Source organism: Rosa chinensis, chromosome 6 (genome assembly GCF_002994745.2).
Source record: "Rosa chinensis cultivar Old Blush chromosome 6, RchiOBHm-V2, whole genome shotgun sequence".
In the NCBI taxonomy this organism is placed as follows: domain Eukaryota; kingdom Viridiplantae; phylum Streptophyta; class Magnoliopsida; order Rosales; family Rosaceae; genus Rosa; species Rosa chinensis.
Genome location: NC_037093.1, coordinates 60,039,011 through 60,057,266, shown reverse-complemented (window position 1 = coordinate 60,057,266; position 18,256 = coordinate 60,039,011). Strand labels below are relative to the sequence as shown.

Sequence of the window (18,256 nt, the reverse complement as noted above, 5' to 3'; positions counted from 1 at the left end):
AAGGCCAAAAGCATATCGTTTTGATAATTAAAAAGCGAGTTCAGCAATTCTAAATTTCTAATTCTAAAGCACCCTCAACCGGATTCTTCGCTTTTACCCGAACTAAATCTGATTCGGATTTCTATTTGGATCAGTAAACCGAGATGTGTGACTTCAATTTTCAGAAAATGGATCTATAATCCCATGTCCTTTTCTCAATCAAGGCCTTAAAAATGGCACAGATTGTTTGTCCTAATACTGAAATCAACTTGTATGGTAGAGCATCAAAGTTCAAAAGAACTTCGAGGAGCATCTTTCAACAAAAAATTTCTAAAAGCATCTCCATTGCGCAGGCCCTTTGTAGTTTGGAGCAAGCAAGTTGATATTCACGTTGATATCATCTTCATTTTCTCCATTTCTATTGGAGTATTGGACAAAGAATATGAATTGAAACTTTGAGCCGACCAAACTCTAAACCTGAATTTAACTCGAATTTGGATGGTAGATGTCACTTCTTGACCTAAGTGGCTTATCTTGTGTCTTTATTGAGGCGTAATTTTAGTTGTTAAGATTCATCTTTACATCTCGACATTCTATTCGAGTAGACGTAATTTTCTGTCCATTTTATATTTTTTATGGGTAGCTTTTGCCTACAGAAAATTCTGGCACTTATTATGGGAGATGTCTGTAGTCGACTTCTTCATCGGCACATGTATGCTCTTTTTTATTTTATTTCTTAATAAAAGACTTTAAGAGAAGAATGATTTTTTGACAAAGATATAAATTTAAATTTTAAATATTTATAAGAGACGTATGTGCATCATTTTTCATTTTACTTTTTATGAGAGACTTTTAGCAGCGAACACTTTCGGCCAAAAAAATGTATGTATTCTTTTTATGAGAGAAATTTGACCAACAAATAATCATATAAATTCTTGTGGTATTCATAGGTCGGGAACTTGGTAACCAGAGGTCCTCGCCTTGGCCCGGGGCCCGTCCTGCATATAGAACTCGTAATTACTCAATTTACTTGTCTCACGTCCTCATCATCTTCAAGAATTCACATGAAAACTTTATGATTTGTACCATAGGGTATTGGAACTCTGAACCTGCCTGTCTCCTCTTTGATTAGATTATGTCTTTCTTTTCTGAAACATGGTCCATGAAGTCTGTATTTTGAAGAAGACAAGACACTGAGAATTGGCAAAAGCATTTACTCATAAAGTCATAACTGCAGTACTACTGTAAAAAGTACCCTATGACTCTTTCACCATAAACTCTACCTTCATTCAGACCTATAGAATAGAAATCTAATTATACTTGGGTGAAATGCTATGAAACTAAAAAACATGGTTTGGTTTTTCTTTTCTTTAGCTAAAGAATTCTGGTTTTTGTTTTGTTCTACCACACAAGAAGGAATTTGCTAATTTGGTTTAGTTTTACGGAATCATAGAGTTTGATCATGATTTGGTTACCTTCTGAAAATAAATAAAGAATTAGGGAAATTTTAGATGCCTGCTGTCCTGCATTTCCAACCATTAAGAACAAGTTGATAAATGAGTTCCCAGATCACGAGATAGAAATCCTTTTTCTTCTCTTCTCCATTGTTTTACACAACTACAAGACTTAAAAACACCAACACTAGGTGTGAAATCCATATTGATCTCATCTATATTTCCTTCAAAAACAAGAGGAGCTAGCTTGAGATTTTCCTGTGACCATTTTCTGAGCAATCTGCATTCCTGGTTCTTCCTCCAAGGTTTGTTGACGTGTCAAAGTAGTAGTAACTGCATTTTGCAACTCGTGACTGATCATCATCTTGTTTAATTTTTAATTCCAATATATTCCCAGAACAATCTCACACTGCAATAGTACATAAATGGTAACATTTTTACAGCTCAGCCCAACACAAGACATTCATTGCTACCAAAATTCATTTGAAAATCATTTCTGTTTACTCTGCCACACACTCACCTTCTCCCTCATAATAAAGTCACAAGAACCGTTATTAGTGCCTGTAGCTCTCAGGCAGAGAAGGAAGAACTTCTGGTCAGATTTGCATTCAAGGTCAGTTTTCTCATCTGGGTCTATCTCAGAACACAATTTTCTCATCTGGGTTTCTTGCAATGCTGGTATTTTGATTTTTTTTATTGCATGCATTAACTTGGACTCTTGGTTTTTCCAAATCTTGTAAAAGTGAGAAACTTAACCTATGATCGTTTTCAGGAAATAATTAGAGATTCTATGTTTTTGTATGTTAGCATAGAAGGTGTGTTTCTTTTAGTTAGTGATGTGATTGTGGGTCATTCATTTTGCAGGGATGGTTAGAGCTGCATTTGCTTTTCTCTATTGTTGAGAGTTCTTTTCTAAAATTCCTTTTCTATTAAAATTCAATATCGTTTTCTTGGATTATCTTAAGGAAATACAATCCAACCCTAAAGCCATACTATTTTACTGACCACCCAAATGTTGTTGAAACTCTTTTTGGAGGAGAAAAGATTCACGCTTCTTTAACATAACTGTTCCGCTTTATTTCACCCAAAGACGTCTCTTTAGTTTTGTGTAATTTAGATCCAAAACCCATCAACCCATCTCTTAAAATTTTCTGAGAAAAAATGTCAAGGTCCAATTTAAATACACCTTTAATATCTCCATCACTATCATCACCAAAGCTCCCTGATTTCAAACAATCTGTGAAATTGAAGTATGTAAAGCTTGGTTACCATTACCTCATCACTCATGGAATGTACTTGTTCCTAACCCCTCTTTTTGTTCTCACTGCTGCACAACTCTCCACATTCTCACTCCAAGACCTCCATGACCTTTGGGATCATTTGAGGTTCAATCTCATATCCGTTCTGCTCTGCTCAACTCTCTTGGTCTTCTTGTCCACCCTCTACTTCCTCACTCGTCCCCGCCCCGTTTACCTTGTTGATTTCTCATGCTACAAGCCCGAAGATGCTCGAAAAACCACTAGGCACGTGTTCATGAATTGCTCACATTCCATAGGAACATTCACTGGGCAGAATCTTGAGTTTCAGCGCAAAATTATTGAGAGGTCAGGTCTTGGGGAGTCTACATATCTCCCTGAAGCTGTTATAAGGGTGCCTCCTAATCCATGTATGGCAGAGGCAAGAAAAGAAGCTGAGATGGTAATGTATGGTGCCCTTGATCAGCTGTTTGAGAAAACTTTTATAAAACCAAAGGACATTGGCATTTTGATTGTGAATTGTAGCTTGTTCAATCCAACACCATCTTTGTCAGCTATGGTGATCAATCATTATAAGCTACGAGGGAATGTTATTAGTTACAATCTTGGTGGGATGGGATGTAGTGCTGGTTTGATCTCGATTGATCTTGCTAAAGATCTTCTTCAAGTCCACCCGAATACCTATGCTTTGGTGATTAGTATGGAGAACATCACTTTGAATTGGTATTTTGGGAATGACAGGTCAATGCTTGTGTCAAACTGCTTGTTTCGAATGGGGGGAGCTGCAATTTTGCTTTCGAACAATAGGTCTGATAGGCGTCAATCCAAGTACCAGTTAGTCCATACTGTTCGAACACATAAAGGTGCCGATGACAAGTGTTTCTCTTGTGTTACTCAAAAAGAGGATCCTGCAGGGAAAATCGGTGTTTCTTTGTCAAAGGATCTTATGGCAGTAGCTGGGGATGCTTTGAAGACCAACATTACAACTTTGGGTCCTTTGGTGTTACCTATGTCTGAACAGTTGCTCTTCTTTGCTACACTTATTGGAAGAAAGCTTTTCAAGATGAAGGTGAAGCCTTACATCCCGGATTTCAAATTGGCTTTTGAACATTTCTGCATTCATGCTGGAGGAAGAGCTGTGCTGGATGAATTGGAAAAGAATTTGCAGCTTTCGGACAGACATATGGAGCCTTCAAGGATGACCCTATACAGATTTGGCAACACCTCAAGCAGCTCTCTTTGGTATGAACTGGCTTATACAGAAGCCAAGGGAAGGATGAAGAAAGGTGACAGAACGTGGCAGATAGCTTTCGGGTCTGGCTTCAAGTGTAATAGCGCGGTTTGGAAGGCTTTGAGGACTGTGAATCCAGTAAAGGAGAAGAACCCGTGGATGGATGAGATCGACATGTTCCCGGTGCATGTTCCAAAGGTCTCAGCCCTCTAAACTCATATGGCAGTTTCCCATTTCTTCTAGGTGTGTTGGGGAAAGTTGGTTTTCTCTTCTAGTCGTAAATCTTCTTGTTTGTGCTTGAATAGTCTCCGTAGTGTTTTATTTACAATCTGTCATGGCTAGTTCTTTTGACAATGTCAGAGTGGTTTATGTTGTTATTTCCTGGGTGATCCATGATTCACAATCAATCATTAGCAATCGGTGTTTCTTGGACTCTCTTTTTTCTTCTGCTACTGAGCTTAGTATGTTCAAAACTTCAAATAGGTGAAGCTTGATATATTAGACAACTGTTTTGAAAGGATTCAAAACTCTCGTGACATTTTTTTGTGTTTTTCGTAAGAGTGTGAAACTTTTAAATAATAAACATATTTAACTTGGTTTTGTTTTTTTCTGTTCGGAAAAGATGAAGAAGATAAGCATATATTGGTCTGATACTCTGATATTAGAAAATTATACTTAACCCTTACACACCAAGCAATACGCCTCTAGACTAATAAAAGTATATTACAAAGATGTACAGAGGTTCCATTTTCCCACGAGGGTTGACAATACAGGGAACCCACACCAATCCAATCCTATTCTTTAGAGGACTTGTTGATGAGAGACTTGTGAATGTGAGGGATCACGCCACCGCCGGCTATTGTACCTTTGATCAGGGTGTCCAGTTCTTCATCACCACGAATGGCAAGCTGCAGATGCCTGGGTGTTATACGCTTCACCTTTAGATCTTTGCTTGCATTACCTGCCAACTCCAACACTTCTGCAGTCAGATACTCCAAGATAGCAGCCGCGTACACAGCAGCTGTAGCCCCAACTCTTCCGCTAGATTGAACCCTTGTCTTCAAAAGACGGTGAATTCGACCAACTGGGAACTGCAGGAATATTTATTCACACATGAGCGAAAGAAGAACAATGATCTATATTACATGAGCATAATGGTTAAAAGCACCAATTTATCTACTCATTGAGAAGAGCATGATACCCTCATGCCTCCAAACTCATAGAATAAGAAACCAAAATTTTCACTTATAGGGTAGATGATAGCTCACAGATTAGATCAATTCATTATTAAAAAGATAGAAAGCAAATAGCCATTTCACATTGCTGATGCGAGAAACAAGAGCCGTCCCAACTGACTATATGCATTGACCAGAACAATGAAAGATTAAAACAGACAAATAAACCAGCAGTAAGATATCCCAAGAAAAAATCATTTGGCCCGAAAAACATGTTCAATCTTCTACAAAATAAGACTGCAGTTATACAGTGGCCAGGAAGTGATCTCTTAAGCCAACTGTGTTCCTCCTTTGACAGAAACTATGTATGTCCCTAGCAGGTATTCATAATTTTTATTAGGTGCTGCATTCAATGTGACATAATGGTTACAAGTGAGTTACAAAAATCAGGCATCGAAGGTTAAACAAGGGCTATGGACATCATCATAGTTCACAAACAATACACACAGGGAACTTTATATGTCCTGATCCTCAATGTGATTGGAATAGGATAACCAGTAGAACACCAAGTTGGGATTCAGTAGCAATGTCTTGTTTTTACTTACTCCTACTCCCATCTAATTTGTGTCAGTAAATCCTTGATGAGTCTAGATCACTTTTCTTGGAAGAGGACAACCTCCAGTTATCGTTGCACCAAAATTTAACTGCAATAGATAGATTCCTAATCTCTCTGACCAACTCCAACCTTAAGAATCAGAGACCCCATTGTAAAGATTTAAGGCTATTAATTGGGCTCTAAAATCTCCATGACCCACAATTAAATTTCTCATCTTGTTCACAATCAGATTCCCAGCAAATATCCTAAAGACATGCATAAGACTGGTCTTCTGAGCAATCCGATGAATAAAAATTACAAAAAGATGGAAACTTTACCACAAATCAAATGCCCAATTAGCCTTGAAATATACAAGTAGTACCTGAAGGCCAGCTCGAGAAGAACGAGAGGTGGGTTTCTTCTTGTTGTCTTTGTCCTTGTTGGTCGCTGGGGATTTCCCCATTAACAAACCCTTTGCTCCTTTACCAGACATGACTCACCAAATTCAAACGTAAAACGCACAAGAGTGAATCTTTGTTTGGTTTCAGACCAAAGTCGGATTATTTATAAGTGGGGAAAGTTGCCGCTGAAATACCCACCGCCTTTTCTTTTATATATTATCACCAACCACATCTGGATTTGGATTTGTATTTGTATTTGGAGACGGATTTACGGTCCAAAAGGAATCACACCCTTTGGGCTTCTGTCAACGACAAGGTCTTCCGGTCCAGACCTAGGTTGACCCATTCAATCTGCTGGCCCAAGTATCCATGTAGTCCGGAACCAAAAAAGGTGATATGGTTTTGGTTCGGTAATTGGTTGGTGTTTAGGTCTAAGCACCAACGGAAAACCGAAAAATAATTAAGGCCGAATCTAGCCAGATTTGTTGATTTTTTGGTCAATCTCATTGCAAATTTTTCATTTTTTTAAATAGTAAAACGGTTCATTGAATAAATCAAATTAACAAAAAAAAGTTTTGTTTGCGTGGTAAATATTTTATCGAAACCCCAATTATTACCTGTTGACCGTTGCAGATGAACTACGAATTTGTGCCAACAGCCCAGAGGTCACCAGCTAACATGAAAAAAGAGAACAACAACAACAACTTTGTTGATTCAACTTATGGCATGTAATTAGCTACAGCGTACATAAATTACCGTGTTCCCCGACTTAAGTGCGTAGTTGATGACTCAGTTGCTTAGAAGCCACAGAACGCTGTTGAGTAACATGCGTCGTAATCATCTAGAAAGAACATTAATCAAATCCCTTTGTAAATTGGTATTTCTTATTGGTTAATAATAATTTAAAATGACCTATCGGTTGTGCATATCATTAGCAAATACACCCAAACATAGTATTAAAAAACAGAGACGGGGCTTACTCACCTACATAACAGTTTTTAAGGGACTGTGAGGAATAAATAAAAATCTTACGACTAAAAATAAATACAAAGTCTTAAGTTTTTATAGTTTAAGCTTTTAAACTTAATATATGTGATTGGTATACATTTGTTTTCCACAGTCCCTTAAAACTGTACCTTAAATGAGCAGACCAGCTTGCTAAAAGATAATCATTTTAGGTTTTAGACTTGCATTCTATATATATATATATGTGTGTGTGCGTGTATGCAGAATTTGACTTCTCTTTTGTATGATATTTTGGTCCGAAGTTCAAATCGAAACATATGTTAGAATGATGTATTAACCTGTAGTCAAAGCAATTCGTTGAAAATTAATATTAATCAGGTGGTTCTTATATATGGCTAGCTGCTCAAAGATCTGGAAGACCGCGTAATTCTAGTACTCTTCTGGAAGAGAGATTGAAGCTCTAGATACTAATTCCAAATGAATGTTAAACAAATTAGTAAATTATGAATTAGGTACGTGCTCGACCATGCAAATTAAGGCTGAAATAATCTAAGTCATACAATATAATTAAAACAAAAAAGTAGCGCGGATTTTGGAAGTAGTACCGTTTGAGAGTAACATGGATTCATTGAATTTCAGGCATGCATATATGCGATGATTGCGATCACCATGCGTTTATTAGAAAATAATCATAATTTGTTGCTTGAATCATGCCTTAATTCATTAATCTCATCTCTCCGATCTCATCACCTACTATTTCTTTCTTATTATACATCAATTTTTTTTTCTCTTTAATTTGATATACATTGTTAACTTTCTCGACACATAGTTTAAGCTTTAATTTGGAGGATATACTCGTGCATCTTCTAATGTATGTGTCAGCTGGAGGATTGATCTTCGATCAATTCGATCAATCTGTACGCATTAAATAAATTTTTATAATTTCCAAGGTTTCTAGAAATTAAAGATCAACATGCAGTATAATTTCAACTGCATACCAACCATGCAGAAAAAAACATACATAAAAATCAATACTGCGCACAGGTTAGCTAGCTATCCGCTAACCAATAACCAAATAAGTTGACGTACAACAAGTAATTCTAGAAATTTAAAGGGGCCCAATTTGCACGTTGACTTTGGTTCAAACCCTGGGGAATTATTAGGTGGTTCTAACCAATAATATCACTAGAATGTAGTGGGGTACATGCAAGAGTGAAAAAATAAAAGAAAAATTAATTTAAGAGACCAATCAGAAATCACTACAAGTCACCACGTGTACTATAGTTCAGGACCATGTAATAATTTCCCTTCAAACCCTGCATAATAATGATGAAAAATGTTTCAATTAACACTGTCAAGAAGAAGCTTTTAAGAAATTAAGATCGAGAGGGTTTTATATATGTTCTGTATATATCGATCACCACTTACTGTTGAAATTCAACGTTAACAAATGAAGCAGAAGAGTTGGCGATGGCGGCAAATGCAGTTGTGGAAAGCACCATGGTAGCATCATTCCTCGAAGGCCTAGACTTAGAAGAAAGCGCGCGATCCACAATCTTGATCTGAATCGTCTGCCCCGGAATGCAAGTTTTCGGGACAGCGGCGCTTATGCACCTCACCAGATACTGCCTGCCACAGGCTGCTCCGTTGTCCCATATTCCTTCTCCGGCTGACCCAAACAGGTTGCTTGAAGGAAACTGCGACGGATCGCTACCAAAGCAGGACGTAGCTGTAGGTATTGTACATAAACTCCTCATTAGAATCGTGGTAGAGTACAAAACAATCACAAACTTGCATTTCCAAAACTGAAGCAGCAGCTAGGAAATGAGCGATCTAAAACTAGCTTCAAGTATATGCTTGAGCGCAGGGAGTGATAATACTTACGCAGATACGGTGGGCTGTAGTGGGCAGCGGTGCCAACATCGGCCTGAGAGGGACCGAAGAGAGTTGCGAGAACGAAGAAGAGCAGGAATGGAAGGAGCCGAAGAGGACTAGACATACTTTCTTCGCAAATAAGAAATTTGATTAACTATCAGATCGACTGCATATATATAATTAATAATGCTAATGAGACATAATTGAGAAATGGAAGATCAAGTCAACCGTTATTAATTTATGTTTAAATAAATCCTAATTTGTGTTTCGTCCAAACTCTAGGTTACTTGACCTAGTGGTAATAGGGTTAAATTAGAAGGATCTAGATTACAATTCAACGTACAATTACTTTCCTTGTATGATTGAGATTCTATACATTGTAATCCTCTATATAAAGAGGCCCCTATTATCAATGAGAATACACAGCGATTTCCTCTCAAATATCGTTTCTCTAAAACACGTTATCAGCACGAGCCCTAACCCTAGCCCTAAAAAAAAAAACCCGAAAACTCTTCTCACCAAAACTGCCGCAAGCTCCTAGCCCTTGTTAGCCATGCCCTATGCTTCCCCTGCAGCCCTTGCGCACCCGTGTGCCGCCTACTGCGCCTGCCCCCTGCAACACAGCAGCACACTCATTTCTGTGCAGATCAGTCTGCTTTCACGCGCCGAAACGTCTTGTTCGAAACCTCTGATCAAAATACTTTATTCATCAAATCTGTTCATCTCTGTCTCTTCTATATGACCTCCAAATTTCAGCCCTATTGGAGTCGTTTTGAGACATGTACAGCATTCGAGGTGGGAGCTGTTCAGCATGCTCGTTTCTGTGCATATCAGTCAGTTTGCAAGCCCCGAAACGCCTAGTTCAGAACTTCAGATCAAAATTCTTCCTTTATCAAAGTTGTTCACGTCTGTCTCTTCTATCTAACCTTCAAATTTAAGCCCTATTGGAGTCGTTTTGAGACTTGTACACCAATCGGAGTGGGAGCTGTTCAGAAGTGAATTTGCTCCGAATTTCAACAAGTTTGATTCGCCTAGGACTGAAGCTCGTCTGCAATCCTACAACGAGGATTGAATACGCTCTGCATTCCTAAGAGGTATGGTTTACTAAAAGTTCTCGTTTTTGAAGTTTATTATTCTTTTTCGCTTCTTTTTCTCGGGGACTTGCAACCTTCCTTCTTCTACCCCCCTTTCTTTATTAGAACTGTGGGGGTTCGTGCTCACTCCAAGCTTGGAGCTTGTAGAGTTCTCCAAACTTAGAGTTTGTTGAGATAAAACGATCGACCGCAAACATCATTGTTTCGATCTAATCCAACCCCTCTTGGAATTGAATTTCTTAGAAGCGACTGCGCTCGGAAATTCCTAATTTCTTGGAAGCGACTACGCTCAGAAATTTTATTTGTTTTCGTGGTAGCCTTTTTCCACTCTGAAACTAACCCTAATTTCTTGTTCTCTTCCAGGATGAGTAACCTGAACAAATTGGACTTTGCTCCATTGGGAACAACTGACTCCGAATATCACAGGTAGGTTCGTGATATCCGCCAGCAACTCAAGGCCGATGGAATCTTAGATACGATTCTTGAGCCTAGCCAGGACGTGCTAACTGTTGAGCAAGCTCAAGCTTTGGAAGCAAATAGAGTAGCCTTAGAGGCAAATAAGGCGAAAGCCATCATCCTAATGACTCGTCATATGGATGATTCGCTCCAGTACGAGTGTATGAATGAAGAAGACCCCAGAAGGCTGTGGGTCTCACTCGAAGATAGATTTGGCAACGTCCGTGACTCCCTGCTTCCTGACCTAGAAGTGAGATGGCATAACCTCTGCTTCTGTGATTTCAAGTCAGTTCTTGACTACAACTCGGAAGCACTTCGCATTAAATCCTTAATGGAATTCTGTGGTAAAGAGATCACAAATGCGATGTTGATTGAGAAGACTCTCTCTACTTTCCCCATCTCTGCATTGATGGTTGCTAAGAACTATCGAATCGATGTTACTGCAAGACGAATCACAAGGTTTCATGAGCTCATTGGAGCTATGAATGTCATTGAAAAGCATGACAACATCCTTGTGAAGAACTATAATTCGAGATAAGTGGGAACAGAGCATATTCCGGAATCCAATTATAGTCGCGCCCCAAAGAGAGGGCGCCAAGAGCGAAACCCTAATCTTAGAAATATATTTGGACGTTCTGGTCCATATAATCGCTCTACTTGGGAAGGTAATCGCTAAAATAGGCGAACACGGAACTGAAGAGGTAAACGTGGAAAGAGAGAGGGAGGCAACACCTCTGGCCATGTTGGTGGCGCCACCAACACTAAGAGCTATCTAAATGACGCTTTCAAAGCGCCTCAATCAATGAAGTTTGAGCAAAGAGATGTATGTTCTCGATGTGGAGTGTCTGATCATTGGGCACACATTTGTAGAGCTCGTGAAGAAATTGTCACCGCCTACAAAGCATATTGTGAAGCAAGGGAAGCTCACTATATGGAACAAAAAGATCAAGAAGATGATCTAGAGTGAAGGGTTAAAGACTACAAATCTGGCTGGGATCAATAGATCGCCAGTTCTGTTTAAGTCTTTATTTTTCCAAGAGATGTAATAGGCAATTGCCATATATTTTTGTAGTAAATGCCAATGGTTTAGCTTTTCTTCAAAGTAGGCTCACTCAAAGTAAGTGTGATGACTAGGAAGGTTCTGAGATTAGTGGTACTTAAGCGAGCCTTGCTCCACCGATCTCTCTCTACTCACCTGGTCACATTTATTTTGGAATTACCGAAAGAAGTTAGATGACTACCACTGTTTTGCATTAGCTATCATTTTGAATTAGATTTTGTTTAGTCAAAGAGACAATGATGTAACTCCGTTGGATTATGAATAAAACTTCGAGTTCTTTATGACTCCATTTTGATTCTGAGCATATGACTTTTGTGACTACGATGGCTGGGCCATCAGTATTAATTCAAGGACATGGAATAGCCCAAGTTTCACTTGCCAAATGACACCTTAATTACTGTCACAGAAACTCTCTACGTTTCTAGGGCGAATCACACTATGAATAGCAGACGGATTCCATGCAAAAACTCATGTAGAGAACGGAAATGAGTTCCTTTGCAATACCTCTAATGATTGCGAATAAAGGCGCATCTTAGAGAAGTTTATGTGTCTCTCTAGTGGATTTTATGTCACTATTCAAGTTATTAAATCCAATAAAGTTACGAGAGAAGATCTCTTGGATTTAGACACATATTGGCTTTGTCACGACAGGATATGTCATTCTGGTCATAATATGATGATCCGTCTACTAAAGACTTCACATGGACATCATTTCCTTCAAGAGAAACGAAGCATGAATCAAAAGTTGATTTTCTGGACTAAGTGTGACCGACGCAGTTGCCTAGGGCACCGCCTCCGTCCACCACCAGCCTAGTGCTGGCGCATTCCCTATCCATAACGCCATGGATAGTGTACATCAGGGTGATGACGCCCCAGGTGATGTTGCAATCACCAACTTTGCTTCAAATAGCGTTTCAAACACTTAGGCCCAGCCAAAATCCTCATTGGTTGATTATAAAGCCTCTCGCTCGTTTTACAAAGCCCATTCCTTAGGGAAATTAGGACTGAGACCGTCCTATGCAAAGGATATGACAATACTCATTATGTTCTTACATAGAATCCATGGGGATTCTGTGGATTGATTCAACCAACTTGCGGACGCTTAAATATTTCATGATGTTGATTGACACGCAAACACACTGGTCACGTGTTGTGCCATTATCCACCTATAAATGCTGCTTATGCTACACTCCTAGCACATATCATATGACAACGGGCTCACTCCCCAGATCATCTTATTCAGTCAATTGGATTTGACTATGCTAGAGAGTTTACATCGAAAGACTTTCAATGGATATTGCAATGGGACTGATGTTGGACATCATATTCCCATGTACAAACCCAAATGGTCTTGCGGAAACGACTACGATGATAGTCCGGACATTGGTAATGCGCACCAATCTCCTTATATCCGCTTGGGGTGATGCAATATCGCATACAGCTATGCTAATTCGTCTACGACCCACCGCCACTCAATGTACCTCTGCGTTACAGCTAGTGACTGGGTACAAGTATCGCACTTACGCATATTTGAGTGAGCCATTTATGTGCCAATTGCGCCACAGCGCTCTATGATGGGTCCTTACAGACGAATGGACAACTACGTTGGATTTGAGACTCCAACAATCGTCTGCCACTTAATGCCCTTGCACGACCCACCGCCACTCAATGTACCTCTGCGTTACAGCTAGTGACTGGGTACAAGTATCGCACTTACGCATATTTGAGTGAGCCATTTATGTGCCAATTGCGCCGCCACAGCGCTCTATGATGGGTCCTTACAGAAGAATGGGCAACTACGTTGGATTTGAGACTCCAACAATCGTCTGCCACTTAATGCCCTTGCAAGGCGATCTCATTATCGCTAGATTTGCTAGTTGTCACTATGATGAGACAGTCTTCCCGTCGTTAGGGGGAGATAAGAACACGGATGTTCAGCAGGAACGACAGGAATTGTCGTGGCCTGTCCCCACTATGTCTCATCTCGATCCCTGTTAAAGTGACGAGATCACACAAATATGCTGCAAACAAGCCTGCAAGGAAAGACGTCCCTATGAGAGGACGTAGCGCCACCCTACACGGAGGTAGGCATGGCGCCAACGCCAAAGAGAGTGGCACTCTGGCGTTACAGGCCATGGCCCCAGCTAGGATGCGTGGGAGGCCCGTAGGTTCGAAGGACACTTTGGCACATTCCAATCCTTTGATCATCAAGACTCAAAATCCATCTCATGAGAATCTTCTGGGTTAGGGTTATTGTTAGGGGACGCCTCAACGTCAGAACCTATTCCCGATAACATAGAGCTCTATGAAACTTATACTAGTGTACATGAGACGCGGGATAGAAACTCCATCATAATTGATGATGTAGTTGCGCATTTCGTTGCGCATAAGTTTGTTGAGTCAGATGATATCGAACCATGCTTTTGATGAATGAATGCCAACGTAGAGAAATTTGACCTAAATGGAAAGATGTGATCCGGTTAAGATGGATTCTCTAATGAAGAGGAAGGTTTTCGAGCTAATGATGCCAACACCTCCTAACATAAAACCTGTTGACTAATGGGTCTTCGTTAGAAAGCGCAGTGAGAAAAAGATATGGTAATCTCGCCTCATGGCGCAAGGCTTCTCATAAAACGCCCTGAAATCGACTACGATGAGACATATTCTCTCGTAATGGATGTCATTGCACTCCATTACCCTGTCAGTTTGGTAGTTTCCGAATAACTAAACATGCAGCTTATAAATGTGGTCACTACGTATCTCTATAGAGATCTAGATATGAAATATACATGAAGGTTCATGGTGAACTTCATTTACCCAAGTCAAGTGGCTCTAGACCACGGAGCGCGTTTACAAAGAGGTTGAAACGCTCGCTAAAATGACCACTTGATTGGGAAGGGATATGCCCACGCGTTTCCATAACAAGTTTCGGATTCCATCGTTGTTCATGTTGGACATGATCTTCATTAGAAGCCCTTAAAGAGTTAAGGGAAACTGCTGAACACTTGAAATCCGATTTTGAGATGAAGGATTATGGGAGAACACGATTATGTCTCAGTTTGGAACTTGAGCATCGTGTCGATAGATGCTTAGGCATTTTGACAAGGTCAAACCCTCAAGCACCCCCATGATCGTCCGTAGTCTTGATCCTGAAAATGATCCTCTTCGTCTGAAGGATGATGACGAAGATGTGCTAGAGGCAGAAGTGCCTTACTTGAGTACAATAGGCGCATTATTGAATTAGCTCAATGCACAGGACCAGACATCTCGTTTGCAGTGAACTTGTTAGCTAAGGTATAGCTTTGCGCCAACGCGACGCCATTGTGATTGGTGTAAAAGATATCTTTCAGTACTTGAGATGTACGATTGATATGGGCTTGTTCTATCCCTACAGAGAGAAAATGGATTCGGACCCATCACACACCAGAAACGCCGCCAACGCTGGCCTGCGTTCTCTATCCCCATCCCAAAATGATATAAGTGTTTTGGAAGGTTTTGCTGATACTGGGTACCTCCCTGACCCACACAAAGGTTGCTCCCAAACTAGTTAAGTGTTCACTATGGGAAAAGACTGTGATATCTTGGAGGTCTACAAAACAGACTGTAGTCGCTATATCTTCGAACCATGCAGAGATTATTGCTCTTCACGAAATGGTTCGTGAATGTTTATGGATTGGATCCATAATCACGTATGTTCGAACAATTGTGATTTGAAGTCTACCACAAGATGAGCCTACGAGCATTTAGGATAATGTTGTTCGTTTTGAACAAATGAAGCAAGGCTACATCAAAAGCGACAACATGCACCAAGCATAATCAGCGACAACAGACTCTCCTTAAATACCAAAGTGAACTAGATTCTATCTGAGGAAAATGTGGCAGACTTGTTTACTAAGTCATTGCTCAAATCCATGTTCGAGAAACATGTAGCAAGAATTGGCTTGCGGAAATTATCTGAACTCCCATGATCGTAGTCATCAGGGGGAGACGCAGATATTAGGGGGAGATGTCTACATGTTCACCTCGAAACGTGAAGGGTGTGTTGTACTCTTTTTCCCCTTCAACCGAGGTTATTTTTGTCCCACTGGGTTTTTGTTACTCGGCAAGGTTTTTAACGAGGCAACGAGAGAAGCACCGCGTTTGGGCAACACAAGGGGGAGTGTTTAAGTAAATCCTAATTTGTGTTTGGCCCAAACTCTAGGTTACTTTACCTAGTGGTAATAGGGTTAAATTAGAAGGATCTAGATTCCTATTCAATGTACGATTACTTTCCTTGTATGATTGAGATTCTATACATTGTAATCCTCTATATAAAGAGGCCCTTATTATCAATGAGAATACACAGCGATTTCCTCTCAAATATCGTTTCCCTAAAACAGTTAGCTAATATTAGGACAACAGTAAGGGTTCAAATTTAAGTTTGAAAGACTGTAATCCCGCTAATCAAGTGAAAACAGCAGAGAAAGCAGATAGAAACAAAAACAAGAGTAAAAACAACAAAGCATGCAGCAGAAACTAACAAAAAATAAGCAAGAGATACCTGATCCCAATATGATAGTGGAATGGTTACAACTAAATAACTAATGCATGTACCTGCTAGCTAGATTTGAGGAGATCGATGGTTGAGCTAGGTTCAATGGTTTTGGTATTATCGTAACAAAGTTCCAAACAGATGCAATTCTCCTCTGCTCATTCGTGTTGTAGTTCATGATATCATGAATCCGTCAACCAACACTTTCTGTCTACAATACTTGCACTTTATGTGAAGCCAACTTCTTTGTCGATATATTCTTGCATGTATCGACCTATCAAGTTAAGAATCAAACTCTTCTTCTTCACGAAAAAAAATCTAAAAAGGGAAATATATGACCCAAAATATAAGAGTAATTTTGAACAAGATGGTGACTGATTGACCCTCTTGATTAAGCTAGGCGAGGAGGAAAAACCCTTGTTTAGCCTTTTATTTTCAATTAGACTTATTTCATCCAGCCTTTTGATATCATAAAAAAACAAAGATTTTTATCATCGATCAATGATTCAATAAGATTGATCCTTGTTCCTTAAACGGCTTTTAAGTTACCTGGCTAGTTAGCTATATCTAGCTGTCTTCTTAATTAGTTAAATTTCATGATCTTCGGCTCAAAAATAAACTATATACTAGAAACAAGGGATATATACTGGTGAAGAAGAAACAATTGGTTTTCGTATCTAGTTAGCCAAAAACAAAAAGTTGGCGGCAGCCCCAGGATCGAACTGATATAAGTTGAAGAATAATCCAAGAACTGAGACAAGATATACAGCTAGCAGAACCTGAAATATTGTCTTGAGTGCATATATATCTTACGTACGTACGAATCTCAGCCGCCCATTGCATGCCTAGAGTTCAGTTACAGAACAGAATTGAACTATGAAGTTCCATGTGGCCGGTACAAGGACGACAAAGCTAAATGTTGCCGTCTCCATCTCATCTGTGCTACAAAGTCTTCACAGAGTGTCATGAGCAGACTCCGCACCCTTAATATGATGTCAAGCCAGCTCACACAACACATGTTGGGTTTATTAAACCGCGAATTAGGATTTAGGGTTTAGCAGGATATACATGACCCGGCCATTAGTCCTTAACAAGTAATGAAATGTCTAAAATTTAAAAAGCTGCCTCTGCAACTATTATCAGGTCTGCTACATATATGGCTGATCGTTGCTTAAAAGTTGTGTAATCTCTAGCCCCTTCATTTTAACATTCAATTGAACAAAGTAGTTTTATCTCAAAATGCCTTGGATGCTATTATTAGTGAATATCCAGTACAATTTTGAAGTCTTATGTCATGGAGGTGTATAGCTTCTTTCTTCAAAAACTTGTAATATTTTTGTTTCATTTTTGTTTTTAAATGATCTCATTCATCAAAAATTTATGCAGTACTCATTGATCACTTGAAAAGAAATAAAATAAAATTATGCATTACTCTATACACCAGTTGAGATTAACCCATATGCATATACAGAAGATTAAATGGTTTGACGGAAGTTTTCCCCAACCAACCTTAAACTCTTAAAAGAGGAAAAGCTCATCAAAATTGAGAATCCACTATGGTCTAGATCGACTTTACATGTCCAAAAATATATGTATTGATTCAGACAAGATCTATGTTTTACTTGCTATATATATGACGATTGACGAACAAATATGAAATGCCATCCAAGATCTAAAATCACAGTCAGTGCGACCATACATAACATGCGCTTTAAGTCGTAACATTAAATTTGCGTATTAGTGAAGGCCAGGGGAGATAAACATACCTGCTAAGTGCAGAACTGATTATCAGCTAGCGCCTGAAGAATTAACAGATCGAGCCTTGCACTGAAGGCTGCAAGTGCTGACGGACAAATTCAAATTAACGAAACTGAAGCTCCGGACAATATTATTGTCGATGGAAGGAGAAAGATATAAAAGAAAATGAAATCTCAACAAGATATATTAGGCAATGCAATAACTGATTATTGAATCAATTCCTCAGCAAACGATTCCTTGCAAGGGATATACTCCTCAAATGTACGTTACGCTGTGGTCAATTCAAACGTAACATACTTATCTTCATCACAAGATAATTGTTTAAATGATAATGCAGCAAGATGCATGTGAAGTAACTCAGTGGTCAATAGAAAAATGGAAGGATATTAACTAAAATTGACATGATTGATATCACACACATATAC

At 39.3% G+C, this 18,256-nt stretch overlaps 3 protein-coding genes across 6 annotated transcripts; 1 reads left to right on the top strand and 2 right to left on the bottom strand.

Moving 5' to 3' along the window:
- The first annotated feature begins 1,293 nt into the window (after positions 1 to 1,293).
- LOC112169542 (3-ketoacyl-CoA synthase 11) lies at positions 1,294 to 4,352 on the top strand. Its single transcript, XM_024306579.2, has 2 exons — positions 1,294 to 2,046; positions 2,298 to 4,352. The coding sequence occupies exon 2, from the start codon at positions 2,595 to 2,597 to the stop codon at positions 4,131 to 4,133; it is 1,539 nt and encodes a 512-aa protein (XP_024162347.1). The 5' UTR covers positions 1,294 to 2,046; positions 2,298 to 2,594; the 3' UTR covers positions 4,134 to 4,352.
- Positions 4,353 to 4,543: 191 nt separating this feature from the next.
- On the bottom strand, positions 4,544 to 6,269 carry LOC112172956 (probable histone H2A variant 3). The gene is made up of 2 exons (XM_024310479.2): positions 6,073 to 6,269; positions 4,544 to 5,011 (listed from the first exon to the last, which is right to left on the bottom strand). Exons 1-2 carry the CDS (start codon positions 6,181 to 6,183, stop codon positions 4,715 to 4,717), a joined length of 408 nt encoding a protein of 135 aa, XP_024166247.1. The 5' UTR covers positions 6,184 to 6,269; the 3' UTR covers positions 4,544 to 4,714.
- A 1,704-nt stretch (positions 6,270 to 7,973) lies between these two features.
- LOC112174092 (EG45-like domain containing protein) lies at positions 7,974 to 18,058 on the bottom strand. 4 transcript variants are annotated; one of them, XM_040509363.1, is made up of 5 exons: positions 17,840 to 18,058; positions 16,136 to 16,347; positions 8,942 to 9,057; positions 8,486 to 8,786; positions 8,214 to 8,373 (listed from the first exon to the last, which is right to left on the bottom strand). In XM_040509363.1, the coding sequence occupies exons 2-5, from the start codon at positions 16,249 to 16,251 to the stop codon at positions 8,367 to 8,369; spliced, it is 540 nt and encodes a 179-aa protein (XP_040365297.1). In that variant the 5' UTR covers positions 16,252 to 16,347; positions 17,840 to 18,058; the 3' UTR covers positions 8,214 to 8,366. The 4 variants fall into 4 exon arrangements, with proteins under 4 accessions (XP_024167560.1, XP_024167562.1, XP_024167561.1 ...); XM_024311792.2 differs by lacking the exons at positions 8,214 to 8,373; positions 16,136 to 16,347 and adding an exon at positions 7,974 to 8,205 and having other exon boundaries at positions 8,942 to 9,098; positions 17,840 to 18,044; XM_024311794.2 differs by lacking the exons at positions 8,214 to 8,373; positions 16,136 to 16,347 and adding an exon at positions 7,974 to 8,205 and having other exon boundaries at positions 8,942 to 9,061; positions 17,840 to 18,044.
- Positions 18,059 to 18,256: the final 198 nt, after the last annotated feature.